The sequence below is a fragment of the Thalassophryne amazonica genome, chromosome 3 (assembly GCF_902500255.1).
Source record: "Thalassophryne amazonica chromosome 3, fThaAma1.1, whole genome shotgun sequence".
NCBI classification, from domain to species: Eukaryota; Metazoa; Chordata; class Actinopteri; order Batrachoidiformes; family Batrachoididae; genus Thalassophryne; species Thalassophryne amazonica.
In genome coordinates, this window is record NC_047105.1 from 73286564 (window position 1) to 73313214 (window position 26651).

Consider the following 26651-nt stretch of genomic DNA (forward strand, 5'->3'; position numbering starts at 1 on the left):
AGTTTAAAACCGTGGCTAAGTGGAGAGAAAAAGACAGAGAAAAGAAAAGTTGCAGATCAGGATGGAAAGGATATTGGTCGAGCCAATGTGGAAGCAGAACCGAGTAGCACTACTTCAAGTGCTAACGAAAGATGCAACGCTGACCCTGAAATGTCCGCGGCTTCTTCAAACAGAAAGCGCAGCAAAGCTGCATAAAAATATGACCCAACATATCTCGAGCTTGGGTTCTTTTGGAGGGGACCAAGGAAACCAAAGCCACAATGTGGTGTGTTCTGAAGTACTGTGCAACGACTCAGTGAAACCAGCCAATCTCAACACGGCACCTACACACTAAAACACCCGACTTTAAAGACAAGCCGGTGGACTTTTAAACGTGACGAGCTTGAAGCAGTCAAAGTCCGCCATTGTTCCTGTACTGCACCCTCAGTCGACGCACAGGAGGCTTCCTATGAAGCTAGCCTGCTCGTAGCTAGGTCAGGTGAGCCACACACCATCTGCTCGAAGCTATTGTCTACCCTTGCTAAAAAATAACACACATCATGTGTGGGGAGAAGGCAGCAAAAAAAGTTGGACTTGGTGCCACATTGTCTGATTCAGTAAGGTAACCAATTCAGGTACAATAAATAACCACAATAAGGAATAAACATCTACTCCTGTGTGTTTAAAGCTAATTGAGAAGGCATATATGGCTATATTTTAAAATCGGTCATCATGGTGGTACTCAGACAGCTGAATTGTTTCTCAGGTGGTACGCAGTATTAAAAGTTTGAGAACCACTGGCTTAGAGTAAATGTGGAAGTATGAAGTCACTTAGTAACAAATTGGCTATTTGTTACATTTCCCCCCTCCTCACAAAAGGCCATCCTTATACTTCTGCCAGTCTTGAGAGGTAATCAGCCACGATGTCATAGCCGGCGCCACGAGGGGGCATTTGGGGGCGACGCCCCCTCACGTCATCAACCTCGCCCCCTCGGATGTTAGAATTATCAAAAAAAATAAAAAGAAATACTGGAAAATATAGCAAAATATTAGTTATTCAATAATATCACGTATTTAACAAATAAACCAAATTAATTAACTAAAGTAATTAATTTTAAAACAAATGGATATGGCGTGTGTCTGTGTTCAAGGGATTTGATAGGATGAGGGTTGCGCTTGTCAGTGCGGCAGAGGGCGATGCGTTTCCAACGCATCGTGACGTCAGACGCGTCGCTTCGGAAGCGGCAAGGGGGCAGAGATTGCTACGTGACACTGGCTGTTTCCACAATCTGAAAAAAGTTCAGCGATCGCCGTCTTGAACTTCGGTCGCCTGAACCACAAAAAAACATTTAAAAAACAGCAGTAGAATGATTCTCCCATCACCCTGCTGGGAGAAGCTTTTTTCAGCTACTTTTCAGAGTGACGTCGACCGAGGGAGAACTGTCGACTTGGTGGGATATCGACCGAACCGCGACAGCGGGCCGACCCGCACGGAGAAGCCGGCCTTCAGGCATCATTCCTGGGCAGACCGAGGCAGGCAGCCGGGGTGATGGAGCAGACCCACTTAGTCCGAAATCTCCCACTTTTTGGATATATGCGAAGTCCCAGTTTGCCCAACGGAGTTTAGTTCTGCAGCTTTACTGAGGTGAGAATAATGTAAAAATAAAACGTGACGTTTACTGAACTGTGAAGGTTTAATGATTGGCTAACGTTAGCTTAGCCTTTTAGCACAGTTGATCTGAGTGAACACTTTAATTTGTAGATGGTTCAGTCTTTTTTATTTTTACCAAATAAAGCTACAGCTTTTTTCAGACACCACAAAAGCTCAACTTTAAATGACTTATTTTTTCAGGCGTTTTTTCCATCGTTTTTTGCCGTCCCCCCCCACCCCTTTTTTTTATGTATAAACTGTTTAGTGTTTCTTTATATTTAAAGAAATATTTTTATTTGTCCCAATCAGGAACATTTGCTGTGCAGACAACCAAACTTCCATTGATGAGCTGAACACCGCAAAGTCCAGTCGAAAGAAAACATCTCTGCTTTTCATCAACACCACCAGAGTTCAAAGCTGCAGAAGAGACCTTCATCTGGTCCCGAGAATCCAGCAGAACATCACCTGCTTCTAAATAAAAGGCTCTTTGAACAGCAACTATTTTACTATTTTTAAAAAAGCTGTTTCATTTTATATTTTAACAATAAATGAACGGATCATTAAAAATGTCCACGAATCAAAGACATTTGCACAATTAGAAGCTCTCCACTTATTGTGCTCAAATTCATATTTTAGAAATGACTCTGTCCTGATAACATTAAAGGCAATTACATATTTTCATGAAATTACAAGTGTAAATGACTATAAAAAAATTCATCATGAGGTTTATGTCACAGAAATCCTACTTTACAATCACACTGCAGTCATTGTTAAATTATTTCCTTTTGCATTTATAATAAACATTTGTATTTTAGTGTTTGTTTTTCTGGTTGAAATGAGATATAAATAATCTACCAGACTTAAAAAATATACAAGTTCCATGTTATTTTATTTGTCTAAAAATAAATGTCTGAGGTTCCTTATGTTAAACAAGAAATGATCTAATATGAAATAACAGGTGTTTTAATTTACAGATGAAGGTTTCTAAAGAACTATTTATTGATTTATTTAGCTATTTTAATTACAAGTGTTCTAAACTTTTTTTTAACAGTAATCAGAAATTTGAGGTAACAACACAAACAAAACATTTCCAATGATTTTTCTTCAGAAAACTGCTCTCTAATGAGCAGTCCTGTCACACGTTAATGTTTTGTACAGATCAGTGGTTTCTGCACCAATCGGATTGGTCCAATCCATTTGTACAGATCAGTGGTTTCTGCCACGAGTCTTTCCGTGTTTTGGCCCGACGTGTTGTTCCTATTGGACAACACAAAGGTATGTCACAGCTCAGAGTGTCGAAAGTTGGCGCACCTCATCGTCGACAGAACACCCGCTCTGGGTGGGTATGCAGGAGATCACTTGACCGAGGGTCTATACGTTCAAATAATATACAAAAAAAATACTGTCATCACTCTTTACTCTTAGTCAGTCTCTTACAATGGTGAGGCCTAAATAGCACGAGCATTTCCAGGAGCGCCCCAATTCATTAACGCACACATCAGAGGTGCACTCTCCTCTGGTGCGCACTTTTTTTGGGGGGGGGGGTGGGGGGGGGGGGCGCGACCCCCCCCCCTGTGATAAACGCATCGCCCCTTAATATGTTTTTCTCTGGCGCCGGGTCTGCACGATGTTGGTCTTCCCTGGTTTGTACTTGACTGTGAAGTTGTAGGGTTGCAGGGCAAGGTACCACCCTGCAATACAGTATTGCTTCTCATCATGCGATGCAGCCATTGAAAGCCCACGATGATCCGTCTCATGGACGAAGTGGCGCCCCAGCAGATAGTAGCGCAAAGAATCAATTGCCCACTTCATCGCCAAACACTCCCTCTCCACCGCCGAGTATCTTGTTTCCCGGTCCAACAGCTGCCGACTCGGGAACACAACCGGTTTTCTTTCTCCATCTTCTACCTGAAGGAGCACTGCCCCCAGTCCCACCCCTGAGGCATCAGTTTGAAGGATGAAAGGCTGGTCAAAGTCTGGGTTTTGAAGTACAGGTTGAGTACCGATGGCCTCTTTCAAATCCTTGAAAGCTCTATCACATTCCTCTGTCCAGCGAACTTTGTTTGGGGCAGAGTTCTTAGTGTAGGTCATTAAGGACTTTTGGTTCGGTCAGCAAACTGAGGATAAACTTTCTGTACCATCCCACAAGTCCGATAAACCCCCCCACTTTCCTTTTGTAGTAGGCACCGGAAAGGAGTGAATGGCCTCCATCTTCTGGACCTGTGGTCTGATTTTACCAAAGCCAATAGTGTACCCCCAGGTACTCTACTTCCCCTGTGCGCCACAGCACACTTGCAAGGGGTTGATGGTCAATCCTGCGGCCTGAATCCTCTGTAGGACCTCCTGGAGATGATGGAGATGTTCCTTCCAGGACCGACTGTATACCACAACATCATCCAAGTAAGTTGCCGCAAATTCGGTCACATCTCGGAGCACATAGTCCATGAGCCTCTGAAAAGTGGCTGCAGCCCCGTGCAGACCAAAGGGCATCACCCAGAACTGGTACAAGCCAACAGGTGTTTTAAAAGCTGTTGGTTCCTGAGCTTCAGGAGCCAAAGCAAGCTGCCAATAGCCCTTTGACAGATCCAAGGTTGTAATGAAGGAGGCACTCCCCACTGTTCCAAGAGGTCATCAATGCGTGGGCATCAGGTAAGGGTCAAAGTTCCAGATGGAATTCAAATATCTGAAATCAATATAGAAACGAAGTGAGCCATCCTTCTTTGGCATAAGCACAACAGGGCTACACCATTCACTGTTAGAGACATCAATAATTCCAAGCTCTAGCATCAGTTGAATTTCTTTTTTTAGTTCTATAACCAACCGCTCAGGGATCCGGTAGCTCCTCTGTCTCACTGGAGCATCCTTTTTGAGCCAGATAAGGTGTTGAACCAGGGAGGTAAAACCGGGAATCTCCTGGAAAAGATCTGGGTCAAGAAGAGGGCATATATCATCCCGCTGAGAAGGAGAGTGGTGCGACAAGTCAGTGGCAACAGGATTGGTAACTGAGAACGGAAAAAACTTTTCCGTCACCTCATCATCCTTCACCGCACGAACCAACAACTGCTGAGAAGGTTCTTGATGAACAATGAATTGTTTCAGCAGATTGACATGGAAAAGTTGGTGCTTTTAAGTCTCTCTGGCATGTAAAGTTCATAAGTAACATCACCAACACGTCTTGTAATCTCATACGGCCCATGCCACTTAGCCAACAACTTATTTTCACTGCTGGGTTAGAGCAAAAGTACTTTTTGGCCTGGTGTGAAAATTTGGTCCTTTGCCTTCCCGTCGTACCAGGTTTTATGTGCCGTTTGAGCCGCTTTAAGATTCTCCTGTGCCAGTGTTGCCATTGCCTCAGTCCTCTCCCTCATCTTCAACACATACACCACAATGTTGTCTCCATCTGTCTCCTTTTGCTCCCAATGCTCCTTCAGCAAGTCCAGGGGTCCCCTCACCTGGCGTCCATATAACAACTCAAACGGTGAGAAGCCGGTTGATGCCTGAGGGACCTCCCGGTAGGCAAAGAGCAGATATGGCAACCACTGGTCCCAGTCCTTGCCTGTAGAGGAGACAAACCTGCGCAACATATTTTTAAGCATCTGGTTGTACCTCTCCACTAAACCGTCCATTTGAGGGTGATATGGAGTGGTCCTAATACTCCTTGACGCTGCCCCTTCAATGTGGGCTTCAGCTGATTCGCCGTCATCATCTTCTGAACCTCTTTCCCCCCCCTCTTTTCCTTCTCATTTTGTCTCACCAAGGCAGGGTAGTGACGTTAAGTTCGAGTTAGGCTGCTCGACACAGCATCGAGCTTTGTGAACCAGAAGTGTCGGTGACGCAGCTTTCGAGCACGCCCCCATCACGTGACCACTGTGCGAGCGAGGCCTCGTTAACGTCACCCCACTGGTCGAGCTTCTCAGGAAAGTCGAATAATCTGGCGTGTCAATACGACCCGCCAAGTATTTAAATAAGATCTGAATCGCGGCACAAACTGTGGTTTGTGAGAGGAGGAACTGCTAGCGACAGTGTTATTGCCAATTACTACGTGACAGGGACAGCATTAGTTTATATTTAGGTCTAGTTTAGAGTTCATTTAGTATAGTTAGCTACATACACATAGGACCTAACATAGACAGACACACATCACACACAACAGGCATCCATTCATATACAACATTTATCCACACAGTACATCAACACAGGTTATAGGTTAGACTATATATTCATAGGTAGATCAGAGACTGAGCTGAGTGACTGAAGAGCTGTGATTTTGGCGAGCGGGTCTTCTCCAAAGCTGGAGAGGTGGTGAGGCAGAAGAGGAGCCGATTGAAGCCCAGCACTGTTGAAATGATTCTTTTTTTGAATAAAAATTGTTGATAGTTGCACAATCACCGTCTCCTATCCCCTCTATTCTAATTTACAAATTACAGTATCATAAACACAAGTTGCAGAAGCACATGCCTTTCTCACTTTTCCCGTCACATTCCATTCAAATATTGTTTGAGGACTGATAAATCTACATATAGTCTACAATAAAGGCTTTCATAACCAGTATGTGTGCATCTGTAGGGACTATTTATTACATTAAGAAAGACACAATAATGAAGTTGACATTTTTTATTAGTATTTTTCAAGGACAAACCACATCAGTCATGAATTACTGCAAACATTTGTCACAGCACTCGCTCAGGGTAATTCTCAAAACAATCCAGCAGATGTCACCCTTCAAACTGTATCAAACGCCTCGAAGCAGTGTGTCGATTTTCAGCCAGTTGTGTTGAAGTGGCTCATTGGTTCATGAGGCCTCGAAATTGCCATCACTAAGGCAGGGACCCACTTCCAACACCAAATGTGAAGTCGTCTGGCCGTTAGTGATTGAATATAGGTGAGACCACAATTTTAATTTTTTCTATATTTGTTCCCCCCCCCCAAAAAAAAAAAAAAAAAAATCCAGTGCATAAAGTACAAAGTGCCCAGAGAGGTGGGTGGAGTAGTCTCTTTCCCAGCAGCCCCAACCAGAGTGATCTTCCAGGCGCCTTTTTATCTGGTCTCGCTGATTGAGTTGAACCATTAGCATCTAAAAAGGTAAGAGCTGAAAAAACTAACTCACAAAACCTGTTTGAAAAACCTCCATAACTTTAACTAAACCAAACCCATTTAAAAGCCCACCTTCTCTGTACATAAACCCTGAAACCAAACACCCCTGCTAACTAAAATCCATAAGCCAATAAACCCCTTAACCTGTCTCCCCCCTCACATTCTCCTGCCCTGGTCTGGCCCGGAACCTTTATCATAGGGACATGTTGGTGGTGGGACCTCTTTGCCACCTGGACACAAGACAGATGGTAAGGGAGACAGATTATAATTATTCACTAAAACACCACAATACACATCAATACATACACGAAACACTAAAACAACCTAAACATATTGCACAACATTTTGCACTTCCCAGTTACAACTGATTGGTGACCTAATGTCTCCCTCACTCCTCCAGGGCCCACTGCCTCCAAATCTAAACAATGGATGAAAGACATTATTCAATAAAATTTATATTTCTTTAAAACCAATCGTGTGCAAATTATTCAAATGTGCAAAAAGTTGTTAGTGCTGAGTGCAGTCCATTGTGCAAATGTGCATCAAAGTGCTTAGTTAACAGAGTAAATGTGCAAGTATGAAGTCACTTAGTAACAAATTGGCTATTTGTTACAAACATATCTGATATTTTCACTTTATAAAACTTCAGACATGACGTTAATTTAAATAACTCGTCCGAAATGAGTTTGGTTAAAATTTTAACCATAAGTTAAAACTATATGTCTCGGGATGACTTGGGTGATATTGCCAGCGTATTAGTATGAGGTCAAAAGAAATGAGTTTTTTCTTTTCTATGACTAGTTCACCTTTGCTTGCAGAGGGTAGAGCAGTTTCTTCTGGAACCAACTCTTCTCTGTTTGTAGACGATAGAACTGCACATCTACTACAAAAAGCTGTGTCTGCAAAAATGTTAGCGCTCTAAAAATTATTGGACCAAATCTTGTCAGAAGATAATTGGTCTGATAATGGTTTTCAAAGTTGTCTGAAAAGCTAATCCGATAAAGAAAACATTATCTTTGATAATTAGCGTAACTGTGTCCACCGTGTGTGTGTTACAAGAATTAGCAGCGTCAGTTAGCTGAATCAAAGCATGTCTTGGTAGACAACAGCCTCCAGACAGTACAGTGGATTTGTTTTGTGTGTGCGTGCATGCTCAAGTGCATGTGCGGGTGCGCGTGCATGTGCGTGCACGAGCACATGCGGGCACGCGTGCATGCGTGTGCACTAGGATGGAGCTTAAAATTGACATTTTTTTTTAATTTAGATTTTCTAAGGTCTCACCCCTCAAAAAGTTTCTTTATTAGTTAAAAAATATATAGGTAAAATTTGAGAGTCCCATGATAATATTTAGAGATAGCTCAAAAAACTCAGTTTGATCATAACAATCATATTGAACTGAATGCGAAATATTAAACCCTGTTGTAGAAATAAGTGAAACTTTTGAAAAATTACCAAAGCATAACACATAGTTTAATACAAGCTTTAATAATATAAACATTCAACAACAGTAAGTACTGCAATGAAATTGCAATCAAATTTATGGATTTATATATACAATGTAGAGTGTAGACTGACTAAACTGCAGAGTCTACAACTGAGGAAGTAGTGGCTGTTGCAGTTAATGTCTTCTTGCGGCAGTCTGGGTAATGTTTGTGATGTTTTTCAATAATTTTTAGCAGGTGCTGCAGCTGAGATTCATCCTTTGTAATCAGGGGCGGTCCTGGAGGTGGGCTGACCGGGCAGCCGACTGGGGCGGCATCGCGGGGGGGGCACGAGCGTGCGAAAAAAAAAACCTGTCCCCAAAAAATAAATAAATAAAACCGGGGCGGGGGGTTGTCCCATCTCACCTCTCGCGTTAGGTGAGCAACGCTGCACAGTGCAGAGTTTGTGCAGGGGGAGGGGGTATCATTCAGTGTTTGGACGAGGAGGTGGTCGAAACGGAGTAAGAATATAATCATGGATAGGAAATGATCAAAGCCATCAGGTGCCCAATTTTGAAAGAAAAAGAAAGAAGAAAAGGAGAAACGAGCAAAGGAAAAAGGTATGTATTAATTTATGTATTCCCGCAGCTTCACAGTGCTTTAAACAGTGTGGACGCTGAGTGACCACAGAGTTTAATAGCGAAGCAAAGACTGCCGCGAAACGAGTCATTGGATAAATGCTGGCCTTTGTCCCGACCATCGGACGCTCAGCGTGTCTGGGGGTCTATGGGGCAGTGGGCTGGCCTCGGCTGGCCTGGACGCTCAATTTCTGCATGATGATTGGATGATCTGTCTGAGGCTGAATCCCTTTTTGATTAACAGCGAAATGAGCGAATCAGCGATCTTTTGGTGTAAACATCCGTGGGAGCATTTTTTAATTTTCATTCTGTTCTGAGTTGAACCGGAGACTCCTAATCCTCTTAGCGGCATTTTCTTTGTTAAAAACGACTAGCGACAAATCGAGCTTCTATTTCTGGTGTGTTTTTTTGTAGCTGTTTGTGTTTGGAGACTGACTTCTATCACTCTTTCTGACTTCTGTCGCAGTTTCTGTCCCTATCGAGCAGCGGGTGCTGCTGAGCCCCTTCACCGTCACAAAGCACTCACAGGCGGACACACTTCACACTAGCCTCGCGTGAGTCCTAGCTAGCAAGCTGCACATAATGGCAGACAATTTGAATGTTGTAGACCGGATTTTGGCGAAGCCATTTGATAGTCTTCCTTACGAAGAAGCCATGGCTGCTGTCATTGCTTCAGCTCTCAATGGTTTGCAGGCCAAAGTTAAAGCAATAGCCCCCAGTGCAATGTTTGTGCATTGCTATGCACACAGACTGAATCTGGTTCTGTCTCAGGGGGCTAAATGCTTATCTGAGTGCAGAATATTTTTTGCATCACTCTCTGGGTTTGCCACGTTTTTCTCAAAATCCACAAAGAGGATGTCTTTTCTTGAGTCTGCAGGCTGCTCAAGGTTGCCCAGAAATGCTCCTACTCGATGGAATTTCACATCACGGATAGTGAGCACTGTGGCAAACAATTATGATGCCCTCCTGCAAACTTTTGTATATAGACTGTTTTCCTCTTACGTCTTTTGCACTTCTTGTTATTTATGACAAATTATTGTGGTTTGCCATTTTTGCCATTAAAGAGTGTTAACTTCTTCACTTGTTGCTTCCTGTTACTTATGATACACAATAGTGTTTGTTGTTTCTTCTCATGTGTACAGTAATGGGTATAGAATTTACCTCTGTCATTAGTTCATTTATTTATGATACATGATTGCGCTTTACCATTTTTGCCACTTTAATGTATAGGGGTTTTTTTGTACATTTTTTGTCACTTCATGGTATTCTGTAATATACAGATTGTTTAACTTCTTTTGTTATTCATATGGTGCGACTTTAATGGCGTTTTAAGTCTTGTTCATTATGGTGAATGGTACTCTATGATAATGCAAAGTGCACTCTGTTGGTAAAACTGAATGACGTGCAATATTTTGCCCATCGGGTGGTGCTGTAGTGCAGTTGTGCTTTCTTAAATACCTGTACTGTACGTAGTTGTAATGTGAAGTCACTGAGTCTTTTGTTTTTTTATGTTCAAAAACTTTATTGAAGTAATTATTGTTTATCTTTGTGTTTGTTATTGCAGTAGACATTAAAACCAGAAATTTGTTCTTGAAAATAGCTGTTGTGAGTTAATTTGTGGGATTGTGGGTGTTCTGGACGAAGTTAGTGTTTTCATGGGTGGTGGGGCGGAGGTGGTGGCCACATTAGTGTGCGTGGGGGGCGCACGCAGGGGGTTTCGCCCGGGGAGTAAATCACTCTAGGACCGCCACTGCTTGTAATAAGACCACAGTATTCTTGAACAAGGGCTACACCTCGCTCTGCATGATCATTCACAACTCTGATGGCCATCACAGTTTTGCGAGCCAGTTGGTAGTCTTCCCTTTCATCCCATTCTGCTGGGACTACTTCAAGAAATGTTTCTGGCAATTTCAGCATGTTAAAGATAACCTTGGATTCTGGAGAAACAAAATCTTCAATATTCTTGGTGTTGATTGAAGTAAGGTCTGCTTGGATTCTTTTGCTGTGACCTGTATTCTGGTCATCATCTGAAACATCGTCAACTTTGGAAATTGCCATGACCATAAGTCTCTTCGTTTCCATGTTGACATGTTTGCCAAACAACTAACAAGTTCTGGTGACAGATAACCACAGGTGATTTGATAGTTTCTGAGATGCGGCCTGAGCAATACCAGCATTGAGTGCCCTGTAATTCAGAAGATCCTTCTGAAGTGGAGCCATTATTCAAAACTTTATGTAGACACAGATGGAGAACACACAGATATCTTCTAGCTTTGAGATTTCTCTTCTTGTAAGGGTGAACTGTGCACAAAACATCCAGATTTTCAGACAATAGATGACTTTTGCCATCCAACGGGCATGATGTGCAGCACCAGGGGCTTTGAAGGACACTCGTTAAGCTGATTCTGCACCAAGGAAGATGATTGCCAATTCAAGACGTTCCTTGTAATCATCACGCGGCTGGTTTTCTTCCAGGTTTACATTAGCAAATTCAAGCAGAGACTCTCGAATATCTTCAACTTGATTTGTGACCTTTTCAGATGTCATTCCTGTTTCATATCTGCTATGATCCAAATATATATAAAGATATATAACATTTTGTAATTTTGGTCTTGTTGCCATTGTGTTTACTTCACAGCTTGCATGTAAATACACAGTTACGATGAAATTGCCAACTTTTGGAAAGTCAGTGAAAACATCAGACAATTTAATTCATTATTAAACTAGTTTGTCATTGGCTAAGTTATTAAGAATCAACAAATAGTGTCCCAAAAAGTCATAATTACCATGTCTGAGATTGGAATATGTTACTGGAAGAGAGACAGGAGGTTTCCAACTTTCAGTTATACCATGCCATTTGATGTAGAATTTAACTAAAACTATGAAACTTTAGTCCAATTGAGCTACCAGTAAATATTAACCAAAAGCCCTAATATTTTCAGAATATAGTTTTATGTAATAGAGGAATAATTTAAGAGGGTGAGACCAATTTTCTTAACAAGTTAAAAAATAAGCTCCACTTTAGTGCGAGCCGTCCGGGTTCGATCCCACCGCAATTCCGGCCACAAAGGTCCTGCGGTCACAACTGTGTATCAGCAGACACCAGGAGGAATATTTGAAAGCAATGTATGTCAGTCTGGGACCACTGGGGTCTCAGCATCCACTATAGAATTGATGGCACATAAATCATGCACCAGTCTATAATCATCTGAGTCTGGCTTTTTGATTGGAAAATTGGTGTCATACAAGGGCTTTTTGTTGGTTTTAAAGCACCTGCTGCTACCAAGCTCTCGACTGTGGGTTTTATACCTGCTATTTGATGTGCTTTCAATGGATATTGCCTTTTGTGTGGCAACACAACACCTGTTTTTATTTTTATATGGATCGGCTGGGCTGACCTAACTAATCTCACATCTGTTTTATGTTGTGATCATAACTCATGTGGTATTTGTTGTAACATTTTTTTCTGATCTTCTGACAATAACAATAGAGTTTGGGGTCTCTGACTTAATATCCTAGTTTTCCTGTTCCCTCATCATACAACCCCTGGCAATAATTATGGAATCACCGGCCTCGGAGGATGTTCATTCAGTTGTTTAATTTTGAAGAAAAAAAGCAGATCACAGACATGACACAAAACTAATGTCATTTCAAGTGGCAACTTTCTGGCTTTAAGAAACACTATAAGAAATCAAGAAAAAAAATTGTGGCAGTCAGTAACTGTTACTTTTTTAGACCAAGCAGAGGGAAAAAAATATGGACTCACTCAATTCTGAGGAATAAATTATGGAGTCACCCTGTAAATTTTCATCCCCAAAACTAACACCTGCATCAAATCAGATCTGCTCGTTAGTCTGCATCTAAAAAGGAGTGATCACACCTTGGAGAGCTGTTGCACCAAGTGGAATGACATGAATCATGGCTCCAACACGAGATATGTCAATTGAAACAAAGGAGAGGATTATCAAACTCTTAAAAGAGGGTAAATCATCACGCAATGTTGCAAAAGATGTTGGTTGTTCACCGTCAGCTGTGTCTAAACTCTGCACCAAATACAAACAACATGGGAAGGTTGTTAAAGACAAACATACTGGTAGACCAAGGAAGACATCAAAGCGTCAAGACAGAAAACTTAAAGCAATATGTCTCAAAAATTGAAAATGCACAACAAAACAAATGAGGAATGAATGGGAGGAAACTGGAGTCAACATCTGTGACCGAACTGTAAGAAACCACCTAAAGGAAATGGGATTTACATACAGAAAAGCTCAATGAAAGCCATCATTAACACCTAAACAGAAAAAAAACAAGGTTACAATGGGCTAAGGAAAAGCAATCATGGACTGTGAGATTTATAAAGATGACTGCCTGAAGAGAACATGTAAATTTCCACAGTCATTGATGATATGGGGCTGCATGTCAGGTAAAGGCACTGGGGAGATGGCTGTCATTACATCATCAATAAATGCACAAGTTTACGTTGATATTTTGGACACTTTTCTTATCCCATCAATTGAAAGGATGTTTGGGGATGATAAAATCATTTTTTCAAGATGATAATGCATCTTGCCATAGAGCAAAAACTGTGAAAACATTCCTTGCAAAAAGACACATAGGGTCAATGTCATGGCCTGCAAATAGTCCGGATCTTAATCCAATTGAAAATCTTTGATGGAAGTTGAAGAAAATGGTCCATGACAAGGCTCCAACCTGCAAAGCTGATCTGGCAACAGCAATCAGAGAAAGTTGGAGCCAGATTGATGACGAGTACTGTTTGTCACTCATTAAGTCCATGCCTCAGAGACTGCAAGCTGTTATAAAAGCCAGAGGTGGTGCAACAAAATACTAGTGATGTGTTGGAGCGTTCTTTTGTTTTTCATGATTCCATAATTTTTTCCTCAGAATTGATTCCATATTTTTTTCCCTCTGCTTGGTCTAAAAAAGTAACCGTTACTGACTGCCACAATTATTTTTCCTGATTTCTTATAGTGTTTCTTAAAACCAGAAAGTTGTCGTTTGAAATGACTTTGGTTTTGTGTCATGTCTGTGATCTGCTTTTTTTCTACAAAATTAAACAACTGAACATCCTCCGTGGCCGGTGTAATTCCATAATTTTTGCCAGGGGTTGTAGGTTTTCAATGATATTTTCAAATATTATCCCTCAGGGGAGGTGCTGACATGTGAGTTCAGAGTAGGCCTCCATGTTTGGTTGTTTGGTTTATCATGGAACCCAAGTCTTTGCTTTATGTCCATTAGTCAGCAAAAGTGTGACATGGGAGGCGGAGTCAAGCACTTGAAACCAGAAAGCATAACTCTCCATGCGTTCCATTGATGTACCAAATCTGAGCCAGGTGGCCACCAGATCCAACAGACCACAGGTTGAATGCGAGTAGCTGACTCTCCACAGTCTTTCATTTCCAGTATTGCCACCATCTTTGGGATGTGGTCAGTGCAGCTCAAGGCCTTTGTGGGTGCAGGTGATGGTAGCCTACAGCAGGCATGATGTCACAGGCCCTTGCAGTGCTGGTGCCTGAGCTGGCGGCTTTAAGCTCTTTCATATTAACCATATAATATGCATCATATTTTAAATCGGTTCGTCTGGACTGTGTGGGGTACAAGGTGTGCAGAAGTAGTGGTGTCAGTCTCTTTTCTTTGGCTGCATAATATTGTATGTGTATCATAGGATGCATAATTTTTCAAAAAATAGTTACAAATCAATCTCAGTGTAAATTTATATTGTCCATCAACCGCTGACAGTTTTCGACAGACCATGGTGTGGTGAGTATACACTCAAATTTATTAAGCTTTACTTTTATATTGCAAAAAACAAACAAACAAAAAACAACAGAAAAACCCAGTATGACCTCTTAATTAAAGCCTATTTCTCAATATTATTTTGTTTTTTTCTCTGAATGCCATGACCATCATTTCATAACTTGCACAGCCCAGTCTCATGTTTTTTTTTTTTTTTTTTTTTGTGCTCCCGTCATGAAATAATTAAAATTTTCATGACAGGGTTTTTTTAAACTTACTATTACTAACCCTACTCCTACCCCCAACCCCAATCCCGCTCCACTTTTAATTTCCTGGAGCCGTCATGGAATGTGTTAGAATAAATTTGTGCTCCCATGATGAACATTTTGCACTTTTCATGACTATCACAAACCAATAGATTAATGTATATTTTGTGCTGCTCAGTCACGACATGCCGTGAGACTGGGTTGAACTTGCACTATAAATTACACTAATTATTGTATGATCAAGGAAATCTTAATTTACAAATTACAGTGTCACAATTTGTGTGTATGTGTACACATACACATTTGAAATTCAAATGTCTGTGGACATGTTGCACTGATGTAAATTTTTAGAGGTTTTGAAGAAAACTAATTGCCATAAGAATTTGATGTGTGGAAATGGCACAAACAAGGAGCACTGCTCTTGGTAATTTTCTGAAAAGATTTAAGATTCAAGAAAATTCTCCCCAACTGGGGCAATTCAAAGCCATTATTCATGTTGTATTTAAATTGTTGCTTAAATAAGTTTATTATATCCTCTGGGTGTTTTTGTTGGGGGGGGTAAACTATTATGATTTATATATATATATATATATATATATATATATATACTCAACAAAAATATAAACGCAACACTTTTGGTTTTGCTCCCATTTTGTATGAGATGAACTCAAAGATCTAAAACTTTTTCCACATACACAATATCACCATTTCCCTCAAATATTGTTCACAAACCAGTCGAAATCTGTGATAGTGAGCACTTCTCCTTTGCTGAGATAATCCATCCCACCTCGCAGGTGTGCCATATCAAGATGCTGATTAGACACCATGATTAGTGCACAGGTGTGCCTTAGACTGCCCACAATAAAAGGCCACTCTGAAAGGTGCAGTTTTATCACACAGCACAATGCCACAGATGTCGCAAGACAACACCGTCATATATATATATATATATATATATATATATATATATATATATATATATATGACGGTGTTGTAATTGTCTCTTAACAGCCGGAGTGATGTTTCGAAGTATATTAATTTCTGTGTTTCTAGTTGTAACAAAACATGTTATGGTCATTTATTAAGACTTCCAAAACGGAGGATTTTAAAGTTGAATGTACCTTTTAAAGATGGTTATGGTGAAAATACGTTGAAAACTGGTTTAAATGTGAACATTTATTCAACGTCTATTTATAGACATTGAATAAACTTTTAAACCAGGTTTCAATGGGTTTTCATTGCCATCTTTTAAATGAGAAATGTGGACATGTCTTACTAGATAGGCTTCAAAATGATAATTTGCTACAATTTACTCATTGTATAGGTTTAAAAATCTCACTATTCAAAATCAAGTTTCTAAAAACATTCTGGAATCACATGCCATTCCAACTAATTATAGAAACTTTGCATAATTTATTACCACCTTTGAAAAATGTCAGCTACCTATGTTATATCCCCACGTGCAACACACTAGTTCTTTATTTATTTATTTTTTATTTAGAATAGTCAGCTCATTTGACATTTCATTTACCAGTGATATACACTTTATAATAGCAGGAAAATAATGCTAGCACCCTTAGTGATACTGTATCTGTAAGTCAGAACACCCATGGTGTTCTGTGCGAAATCGTGTGTAAAAGGGGGTGGGCGGATACACAAGTGCATGGCCAATATTACGTTCTTCGGAATACAGACCCGTCCATATATTTAAAAAAAAAAAAATCTGATTTCATCACAAATAACTCACTCGTTTAGTGCCAGACAGTGCCAGATCGTTTCACCTTGTGCGCAACTTGTGTACTGCAAACTCATAAACTGATGTCATTATCATACGTCTACTACTGATCTGAAAAATAAATAAATAAATCATATGCATGTGTGAAATAATTAATGATTTAAAAAAAATTCTCCAGGAAGATCCTTCCAAACTAAAAATATATTAGGACAAGAGCCAAAAACAAACATTTGTAAAAGAAACAAATATTTTTATTTTTACTTCTTCAGTACATATTGCATGTGAAAATCATAAACTAAGCAACTCACAATGTATAGCAAAATAAATGCAAGTAAACTGAGAAAGAATTTTTTAAAACGTTTCTAGTGCACCTTATTTTAAAAAAAATGTTTCTAGCATTTACCAGCACATTTGTCTTCAAACTAAATTCTATTCTCTAACTTTAAATCAAATGTTCAAAGATAGTTGATACAACATTACTGCACAATTGCTAACATTCAGTAGACAGTAGTGTAACAAGTCTAAACCCATGTGTCAGCTTTTAATTGAAGTTGATAAAACTCCAGCATCTATCAGTGCACAACAGATTACCTGTTTTACAAGGTGTAGAAAGTAACAGCGATCTCCACTAATACCCCACACAGACCACTGGCGTCTGCTTCTGTGTTATTAATCAGAATATAAGTGAATCAAAAATGCAGCACAAAAACAGAAAATAGCAACTAAGAAATCCTGGAAGCTACATACAGCTACCGTCTTAGAGAGTCCAAGCGAGTCAGAATTAAAGAAAGGTGATGCGCTATACTAATAAAAACCCTTTCTTTAATAACTCTGCCTTTTATTAGCAAAGCTGAGAATACAAAAACATTTGCAACTTTTGTCAACTTTTGCACCAAAATGGCAAAAAATGTGTCTTTTTGTGCTGCTTAAGAGGCAGCCAGGCCTCCTTGCTGAATCCTCACCACATGTAATAGCTACGCGTTGTGTCAACTGGAAAGGGTTTCCCCTCTGTGCTACCATCTTTGTCCTTCTCACTGTCAGCCTCCCACAGGTTGATGAGAGGAGGATAAAGTTCATTCAGTGGGATGGAGGAGGTCTTCAGCATGTATTTCTTCAGGGAGTGGTGGTAGTTTTTTCTCTTCCATTTGCGTGCCACGTAGACCCCAACAGTGGCCAAACTGATGAAGACCAGCATAGTTGCCATGACAGCCAGTACAGCAGCACTCGGATGCTGTTCAGAAAAGTCCAAAGCAAAGGTGGTGCTACGTGTTGTTACATTAACGCAAGATTTGTGTGTCTGCAGATTAATGTTGGAAACCGTGAGGCATACTTCATACTCGGTGGCAGGTTGTAGGTGCGTGAGGTTGTACTCATGAACATCTACAGGAACACGTGCTGTATAGGTGATGTGGGGGTTGTCGATCTTCATGGTGGCTGAAGCCCACTTGAGATTGGAGGACATAACATTAGAATTTACCTTCCAGGACACCAGGATGGAGTGTGACTCAGTCTGCTTGACATAGATTTTCAATATTTCAGCACTGTCAAGCAGAGTTCCATTTACCCGGATGGTGATGACCCGTGTGTCAGCACCCTCTGGGTTTTGAGCTACACAAGTGTAAAGACCAGAATCTTCTATATGCACATGGGACAATCGTAGGGTCCCATCACTGCTCAAATGATACCTTTCTGACACAGTGTCCATGGTGATTTTGGTTCCAAGAGGACTCACCCAATAAATTTCTGGTTCTGGCTCAGCCATGGCCCGACAGTCCAGACTGACGCTCATGCCCAGCTCAAGGTTTAAGTGGCTAGGGAAGGTGTCATGAGATATGAGGGGGAGGCACTGCTCTGGTGACTCCAGCAACCTTAGCTCTCTTACTCGCCGGCCTCTGAGCTCTGTTGGGGAGGCACACAGCATGGCCAAGGGCTCCATGAAGCGTACTGTGGTCTTGTTGGAACTCATCCACTGAATGACGCAGTCGCAGCGCAAAGGGTTGCTATGCAAACTGATCTCACGCAAATTGGGCAACACATCCACAGTGTGGTGGTAGAGGGCAGTGAGAGCATTATTGTTGAGCATCAAGCTCTCCAGGAAAGGCATGTCCCTAAAGGCCATCTTATGGACATATGACAGCTTAGGATTGTTGGTGGCCTCCAGCTTTGTCAGTTCTGGTAGGTTATCCAGTGCAAACTGATCAATAGCAACCAGCTCCATCATGTTGTTGATACCCAACTCCTTCAGGTGCAACATATTTCTAAAGTCTCCTTCTTCAAGTTTTTGAACTGGGTTTTTGTTTAAGTCCAAGAACTTCAGGTTAGGAACTTTCTGAAGAGCCAGTTGGGGTATCCTGACGAGTTTGTTGTCATAGAAGGAAATGCTTTCCAGGTTATCCAAACCTACAAATGCGTTTCCTGGAACATCGGTCAGGTCCATACCAGCCAGAACCAGACTCCTCAGGTTTCTCAGTGGTTTAAAGTTCATGTCCAGAAGGCCAATGACTGGGTTCTCCCCAATCATGAGGATCTCAAGTTTTGGTGTTTCTTCAAACCAGCGGCTGTCTATGACATTAATCCTGTTGGAGTTGAGGTGAAGGCGCAGCAAGTTGTACAAGCCTGCAAATGCCCTTGGAGAGATGGAACTTATTTGGTTGTGGTTGATATAGAGCTCCTGGAGGTTGGGAAGGTTTCGCAGGCAGTGGTCTGGCAGCTGGCTGATCTGGTTCTCCTCTAGATGAAGGGTGGTCAGATGATTCATGCTTGTGAGACCTACCGCTTCCACGGTGCTGAAGTTATTTTGGGACAGGTCTAACTCTGTTAAGTTGAACAGTGCCTCCAGCTCTCCACTGGTGTGAGAGATAGCATTGCTTTGCAGCAGCAGTACTTGGGTGTCTGTGGACAGATTAATGGGGATGTGAGTGAGCCTCAAGTCATTGCAGTCCACCGTCAGTGCCTCCTTGTAGGTTGACTGGGGAGTGAACCATGGGCGGATCTCGCACACGCATAGATGAGGACATTCTTTGCCATCTACTACTGACAGAAGACAAAGTAGTGAGCCCAAGCACAGCCATTTTAGCTGAGGCCAAGAGAAGGAACTGAGCACCATCATGTCTGCTCTCTCTGCTCACACTAAGGTTCGATGAGAGACTGTGTTGGAGAAATGCCAGGAGAGAACCTTCATGAGCATTAACCCCCTGTACTGCTACTTAGCTGTTGTCGGCACTTTCTTGAGAGGTGATTAGTAATCCACAGGAAAATATTTGTAGATGTAATGCCAAAAGCACATCCGGTCCAGACTTCACCTTTGCCAACTGGTTTTTCGGTTCTCACTTTGCACACCTCAAGGTCTCGCAGAGCAGACCTAAACAAAAACACAGAATGAAGTTCAGCTGTTAAAGCCTGAAACATAGATCAATCCAAGGATTTACTATCTAATAAACAGGTGTTCAGCAAGAGAATGTAACAGAACTCTGAATTGTGAGAGTAAGAGCTATACTGTGTTTTGTTTCCTTGCTAAAAGGAATAAAATCAGGTTAACAGATATTTTGGGGACTGTAGTCTGACATCCCTAATAGAGCAGAATAAATCTGTAAAATTTATTTTGTTGTCCCGCTGTTGCGGTGACTTTTAGTTTTGCTTTTTAATGAGCTCTTTCACTGCAGGATGCACTTTGATGATCAGCATTTTCTTTTTTACTCATGTATGTTAAATTCATTTGAGTTTGATGATGTGTACCAAAATATATGCTTTCAACTTTGGCTTTGTGAGTGAAAAGGAAATGCAATATTGCCTTGCATTGTGGTTATCTCTAGTGGTGCATATGGATTCAGCGATTTTCTTTCTCCAGTTATTCTGCTGAGAGTCATGGGGGGCGATACATTGAGTGAGAGACTGGGTGCACCTTGAATAGGTCGCTGCGTTATCACCGGGCTAACACATGTCAAGACAGCCTTTCTTATTGTTACATGGGAAACAAGGTACCAGTAGATTCAGTAGATTCTCACAAATCCAACAAGACCAAGCATTCATGATATGCACACTCTTAAGGCTATGAAATTGGGCTGTTAGTAAAAAAAAAAAAAAGTAGAAAAGGGGGTGTTCACAATAATAGTAGTGTGGCATTTAGTCAGAGTTCATCAATTCTGTGGAACAAACAGGTGTGAATCAGGTGTCCCCTATTTAAAGATGAAGCCAGCACCTGTTGAACATGCTTTTCTCTTTGAAAGCCTGAGGAAAATGGGATGTTCAAGACACTGTTCAGAAGAACAGCGTAGTTTGATTAAAAAGTTGATTGGAGGGGGGAAAATGTATGGGTGATTCTTTAACTACGGGCACTATTGGCCTTGTAAATGTAATTTCCACCACACCATTGCCTTACAATATAAAGCGCCTTGGGGCAACTGTTTGTTGTGATTTGGCGCTTTATACATGTGCTCTGATGTCACTGTTTATCTCCAATGTTTTTTTTTTATTTTTCACAGAAGAGTGCTGAGAGGGCACTTCATCCCAGTGCTTTATTTAAAAAAATGAAAATTGGCTGCTCAACGGATTGAAAACAAAAAACACCTAGCTTATAATGCACATGGTGATAAAAGCACTCACTCTCAGCAGGAACATAGATGTTCAGTGTGCTATATCACAGATTAATTTTTTTTGTCTCTATTATGAGATTTTTTTTTTTGGTGACATTTCAGTTGACTGTGGAGAGAAATGGAAAGAAAGAGAAATGGAAAGAGCTACTTCTTCCATTTTCTTGGTTGTTCAGGTGACAAGTTTTGCTGCAGCTGATTGGTTACCCCCCCCCCCCACACACACACACACGCTCCCTCTTGCATACTCGCCCAACACACCAACCCTTGCCATGCCCCCCCGCACACAACTGCCTCAGCACGCAGCCCCCCCACTCCCACACTCCCAACATGCAAGCCCCCCTGCACATTACCCCCTGCATGCTACCCCCCCACACACATATGCCACCTCCACACAAAGGAAGCAGAGCACTCTGAAAAAAAGACAGATGTTTCAGAAAAAGAAAGGCTATATTGACACAAGCCCCAAATATACTCCACACAGAAAGGTCCAAGTCCAGATTTGACCCTACAAGCTTCTAGTTATGAAGTGACAGTTATAGGAACTCAAAAAAAAAAAAAACCTCTTCAGTGCTATTCTCTCAAAATTCAACACAAAGATCGCTGCATTTTTACAAACTATGATCAATATACATTTTTATAACAAACAGGCATCTATAATTTGGACATTTCCCAAAAGCAGGACAGACTGGTACAAAAATGTGGTTCAGTATTTACAGTACTTGTCAGAATCGGAGACGCTAAGCCTGATTTTCAGCTCTGGTTCCATGTTGTGGTGCATATCTGTCTCCTCTGAGATTACCAACGTGTTTTTCTCTCTGGGCCGGGCAGATTATCTGCATACCAGCTTGATGCCAGTGATCCTCTTGGATATGGGCACAGCCGGTAGTTCTGGCTGTCAGCCCATAACACAACAGGCTTAATATACTGACAGTTTGTACTGTTCCGTCTTAATCACCACCTCTATGATACAGGCACTCATACTGTACGTGCACATCTCAGTGCTGAAGCTGCACGCACGCAAATTTACACGTGATCGTAAAAGCATTTTATACAAGTGTCTGCAGAGATGATGGGTGAAAACATAATTTAGACAAAACTACTTAACCACAACAGCAGCGGGAATAAAAACAACACAGAATTGATTACAGTATAATGAAGTGTTTTGAATCACTGTCATTTTGTTTTATAGCAATACGCCTTAAATATTCTATTTTGATGACATTTTGTGTGCGTCAGCATAGTTTACGTGAGTGGATTTATGTGTGTGAAGGGAGTGTTGTGCAAAATTGCAGTTTATCTCCACAAACTGAAGACGTAATCAGCTTCTCGTACAGAGACAGAGTGGCTCTTAAGCCACAGTGTGTCAGCTTTTACACTGACTCGTACTCATAAAAATTCACATTTATCTTCATAAACACACTCGTGTTCACAGACTGACAGTGAAATGCTTGCAGATTGCCGAGTTGCTTAAGGACAACATCAGGACTTGCAAGATTTTCTGCAATTGGAAGGAGTTATATTTGGAAAAATGATGTCAGTTATTTCAGCTGGTAATATTTCTGTCCTGTTTTCCACGAGTATGAACACAAATAAAGGGATTGAAACGTGCACAAATGAGATGATTTGGATGTTTTGTTCCTGTGATGTTCATGAATAGCAACATACACACACACTCTTATCTTCAACCACTTATCTAAGATGGGGTCATGGGGGGCTGGAGCCTATCCCAGCAGTCATAGGGCGTGAGGTGGGGTACACCCTGGGCAGGACGCCACTCTGTTGCAGGGTCACATATGGGCAAACAAACACATTCACACCCGCATGCACACCTATGGACAATTTAAAGTTTCCAGTTCACCTAACCCGCATGTCTTTGGATGTGGGAGGAAGCCGAAGCACCCGGAGGGAACCCATGCAAACACGGGGAGAACATGCAAACTCCACACAAAGACCACAGATGGGAATCGATCCTGTGACCTTCTTGCTCTGAGGCAACAGTGCTAACCACTAAGCCACCGTGCTGCCCTGAATAGTAACAGCCAGCAGATTTTAATTTTGTTTTCCTTCATGCACTTTTATCCATTTGTAGCAGCTTTTACACAGTATTGAACAACAGTGCACTCAATGCAGTGCATACCCTCGGGTTCATAGGTATTTGGACAGTGATGGCTTTTACTCCTTTCTTTTTTCTAGTTTTAATTCAAGGGGTTCAAACAAAATATCATATTAACCATTTAGGAATTGTGCCCATTTGTGTATGCAATCCATACATTTTCAGAGCCCATAAATAATTGGAAAAACTAAATATAACAATAAGATCAACTTTATTTATCCCAAAGGAAATGATTTTGCCACAGTACCGAAACAGTGACAGTAAACAGTGAAAAATGTTTTTGTAAAGACATTTACACATGATGTTCAACAATATTGCACATAACTCTGAGTAACTGAAAAACTCTGAAGAACTCCATTCATTCTGTATTCATCCTGCAGAGGGAGGAGGAATTAGTCTAAGATGTGGAATTGTCTTGTGTATCAGTTTTTTGTTACTGTTGAGTTTGTGTGCCAAATAAATTCATTCATTCATCTCACTGGGACGGAAGTATAAGAAACCTGCACTTCATTGTGACATTATTCACAGAGCCTATAGGTGTTTAGAGAAAAGCGTTAACACATTAAAACATTTATGGCACTGTCTCCAAAAATCCATGAATGTCTTTCAGCTCATCGATTTTTCAGTGTTTTGGGACTGAGGGGTCTATATGTTAATACATGTGTCTGCCTGTTCTCTTCCTCCGAGTGTTTCTCTGCACTGTTATCAAGCACACAGTAATCATTGTTTCACACCGAGGCTATAAAACTCACACTCCTTTTAGGTCTCTGGGGGGGAGCTGTATCTGTTCTCACCTCACTCTCACTCTCTGTGTGTTGACCTTATTGGCCTGAGAAACTCTGCTGAGCACATATTTTTACAGTCACAATCTGCTTCACGAGACGCTTATGACCTTCCCATTTGTCCTCTCAGCACATTTCAGTATTAGTGCCAAGCTTTGTTTCTTTGTCATCAGACTCCATTCTGTGAACACCAATTATTGTTGGACAGCCTGAATTTTGCAAGTTCAGAGACTCATGCTGGCATCCAGCCTGCACACTCCTGTTAATGCATGTATAGTTACATGTTACACAGTTTAGCAGCAACAATAACAGTTAGACTGGCCTTTTAACCCTCTGGGGTCCGAGGGCATTTTTTGGACAGTTCACTCGCCTGGCATAAATGTATATTTATTGTTGTTAACAGCTCTCCCTGCATCCCACAATCAAGTTGTATGTCTCTTTATTTTCAGGACAACCTATACTTTCAGAATATATATGTTTTTGTTGTGTTTTATAAGTGTAATAAAGGTTTACAATCAAAAATAGGCAAGGAAAAAATAAAGCGAAAAATACTTTTCCACACACATTTATTCAAAAAACACAGCAAACTATAATAAACAGCTGTTTTGACACTTTATAAAGGTAATTTGAGGTCTTGTGTGAAAGACTGAACAACAAAAAGGTTCAAACAATAAACACAAATGCACATTTTGAAGAATATATACAAAATGGTCTATGCGTTTTGTTGTCCATTGATATGGTAAGCAGTAAGCAGTGCATTATGCAGAGAAAGCAACAGACTTATCCAGTAACATTCACATGCAAACTAGTGGAGCAATCCTGATAGTTTACACACTCTTTGTTTGAGCACTTGAGATTGTCATCAGAGGCTCTCCGTCTGCTTCACTGATCTCTGTGCGTAATGGCGCAGGGCACACTGAGTATGTAGTAACAGTATGTACTCACTGGAGCACCCAGCATCTTTGGCTTTTCACGTGAGGTAAATCTGCCCTACGATTGGATTTTGGAAAACCATGTGACAGTGAACCAATTCCGATTGGACACTCACATTGTGCACGTCATCACACAGCTTCTATGAGGAGTACAAAGATGGCCGATGGCTGGCTTGAAAGTCTGCAGAGTTAACTTTTCAGCAAAAAAAGAAAGTTTCTGTCCCATATCATTCAAAAATTATTTATAATTTAGTGAAGCTTGGTCTTAGCCGTCGTATACGACGGCATCGGCCATGATTTAAATATAACACTGTGTGCAGAATTAAACACATAGTCCTTTAGGGATGGTGCACTATTTCATAAACTCCAGATTGAATGCAACATCTTCCTTACAGATGCCATCCATTACAGACCGTATCATATTTTAATTTGTCTGTTTGTTCCCTTCTCCTCCCAGGTGATTGGCTGATTTCCACCAGACTTCATATATGAATGATGGTCAACCTCAGATCACTCCTTAAAGGGTTTGTTTTGGATCACAGGTCAAATTTTTGATTTTTCACACTGTCCACTAAAAACCGGCACAGATACGAAGGTGGATTCTGGGATTGCCCAGATGAAATAAAATTTGCCAAATGTTAATCACTGAGGTCAAGGTCATACAGGTCAAAGGTCAAAATTGAGGTTTTTCACTCCAATCTGCACCAAACCTGGAACACATTTTTTGATGTTGCCCAGCAACATCAAATTTGTCAAAGGTTAACCACTGAGGCCAAAGTCACGTTTGCCTGTGTGTATGCTGACCTACTCCTCTCAAAGTCCTTCTGCTAATTTCTACCAGGCTAGATATGAGTGAAGGTTGACTCTGAAATTACCTTTAAATAATTCATCATCACAAATGTCAAAGTCAAAGAATTTGATTTTCAACTCGTTTTGGACCAAATGTGGAAGACAGAGGGTGGATTCCACAATAGCTCTGGCAAAGTCAGCCGCAGGTCAAATGTGGGTGAAGGTCAAGGTCATAGAGGTCAAATGTCAGATTTCAGATCTTGGCTTTCAGTGGCTTACCAGTCGAGTGAGTATAAGAGAAATTGTGGAGAGCTGGGCATGTCCCAACTTGTCCTCTGACACTCCAAAACAGAGGTGTTCTTTGTCTCACTCCATCAGTGGCTCCATCATGATGCGCAAAGCCTCCGCGTGGCTTTCCATGACAAAATGTCTTGTTAAAAGTGAAATCTGCCAGAAAATGGCTGATTTCCAGCTCTTGTGATAACCAGAGAAATTGCACACGATGGTCCCGGATCCATACAGCGATCCGTTTAGAAATGAAATGGTTGTTTCTGCCTGTCGATCGCGGCTCGGAGCGCGGCGCGCCGTGCGCCATTGTGGGCCGTCCTTAAAGCGGTAGTAACACTCCTTAATCTCTGTGAAGCCCATAAAATTTTCACCGAAAGCCATGTGAATTTTCCGAATGGTTTCCAGCTGCCTGTCTCTAACAGTTTCTGAAAAAATTCTGATGGAACAAAGCCCAAATCATTCCGCCATTTCCTCGCAATGAAAAAACAATGAGAGGGATGGACCAGTGCTCACTCAAAGCCTGCCCACAGGCGAATGATGTAACCGACAGGTGTGAAAAAACTCACGCATGAGCACGAAGGTTCAAGCTTGGCTGACGTAAAAACATATGAATCAAA

The 26651-nt window shown here is 41.2% G+C and overlaps 1 protein-coding gene across 1 annotated transcript in view; it reads right to left on the reverse strand.

Annotated features, from left to right (window-relative positions):
• Nucleotides 1-16767: 16767 nt before the first annotated feature.
• LOC117507038 (leucine-rich repeat neuronal protein 1-like) overlaps nt 16768-26651 on the reverse strand; it is a 50018-nt gene continuing 40134 nt past the window's right edge. The window contains exon 2 of the mRNA XM_034166727.1: nt 16768-19899. Within this exon, the coding sequence (XP_034022618.1) occupies nt 17497-19647 (2151 nt within the window). The 5' untranslated portion in view covers nt 19648-19899 and the 3' untranslated portion in view covers nt 16768-17496. The remainder of the gene's footprint in view (nt 19900-26651) is intronic.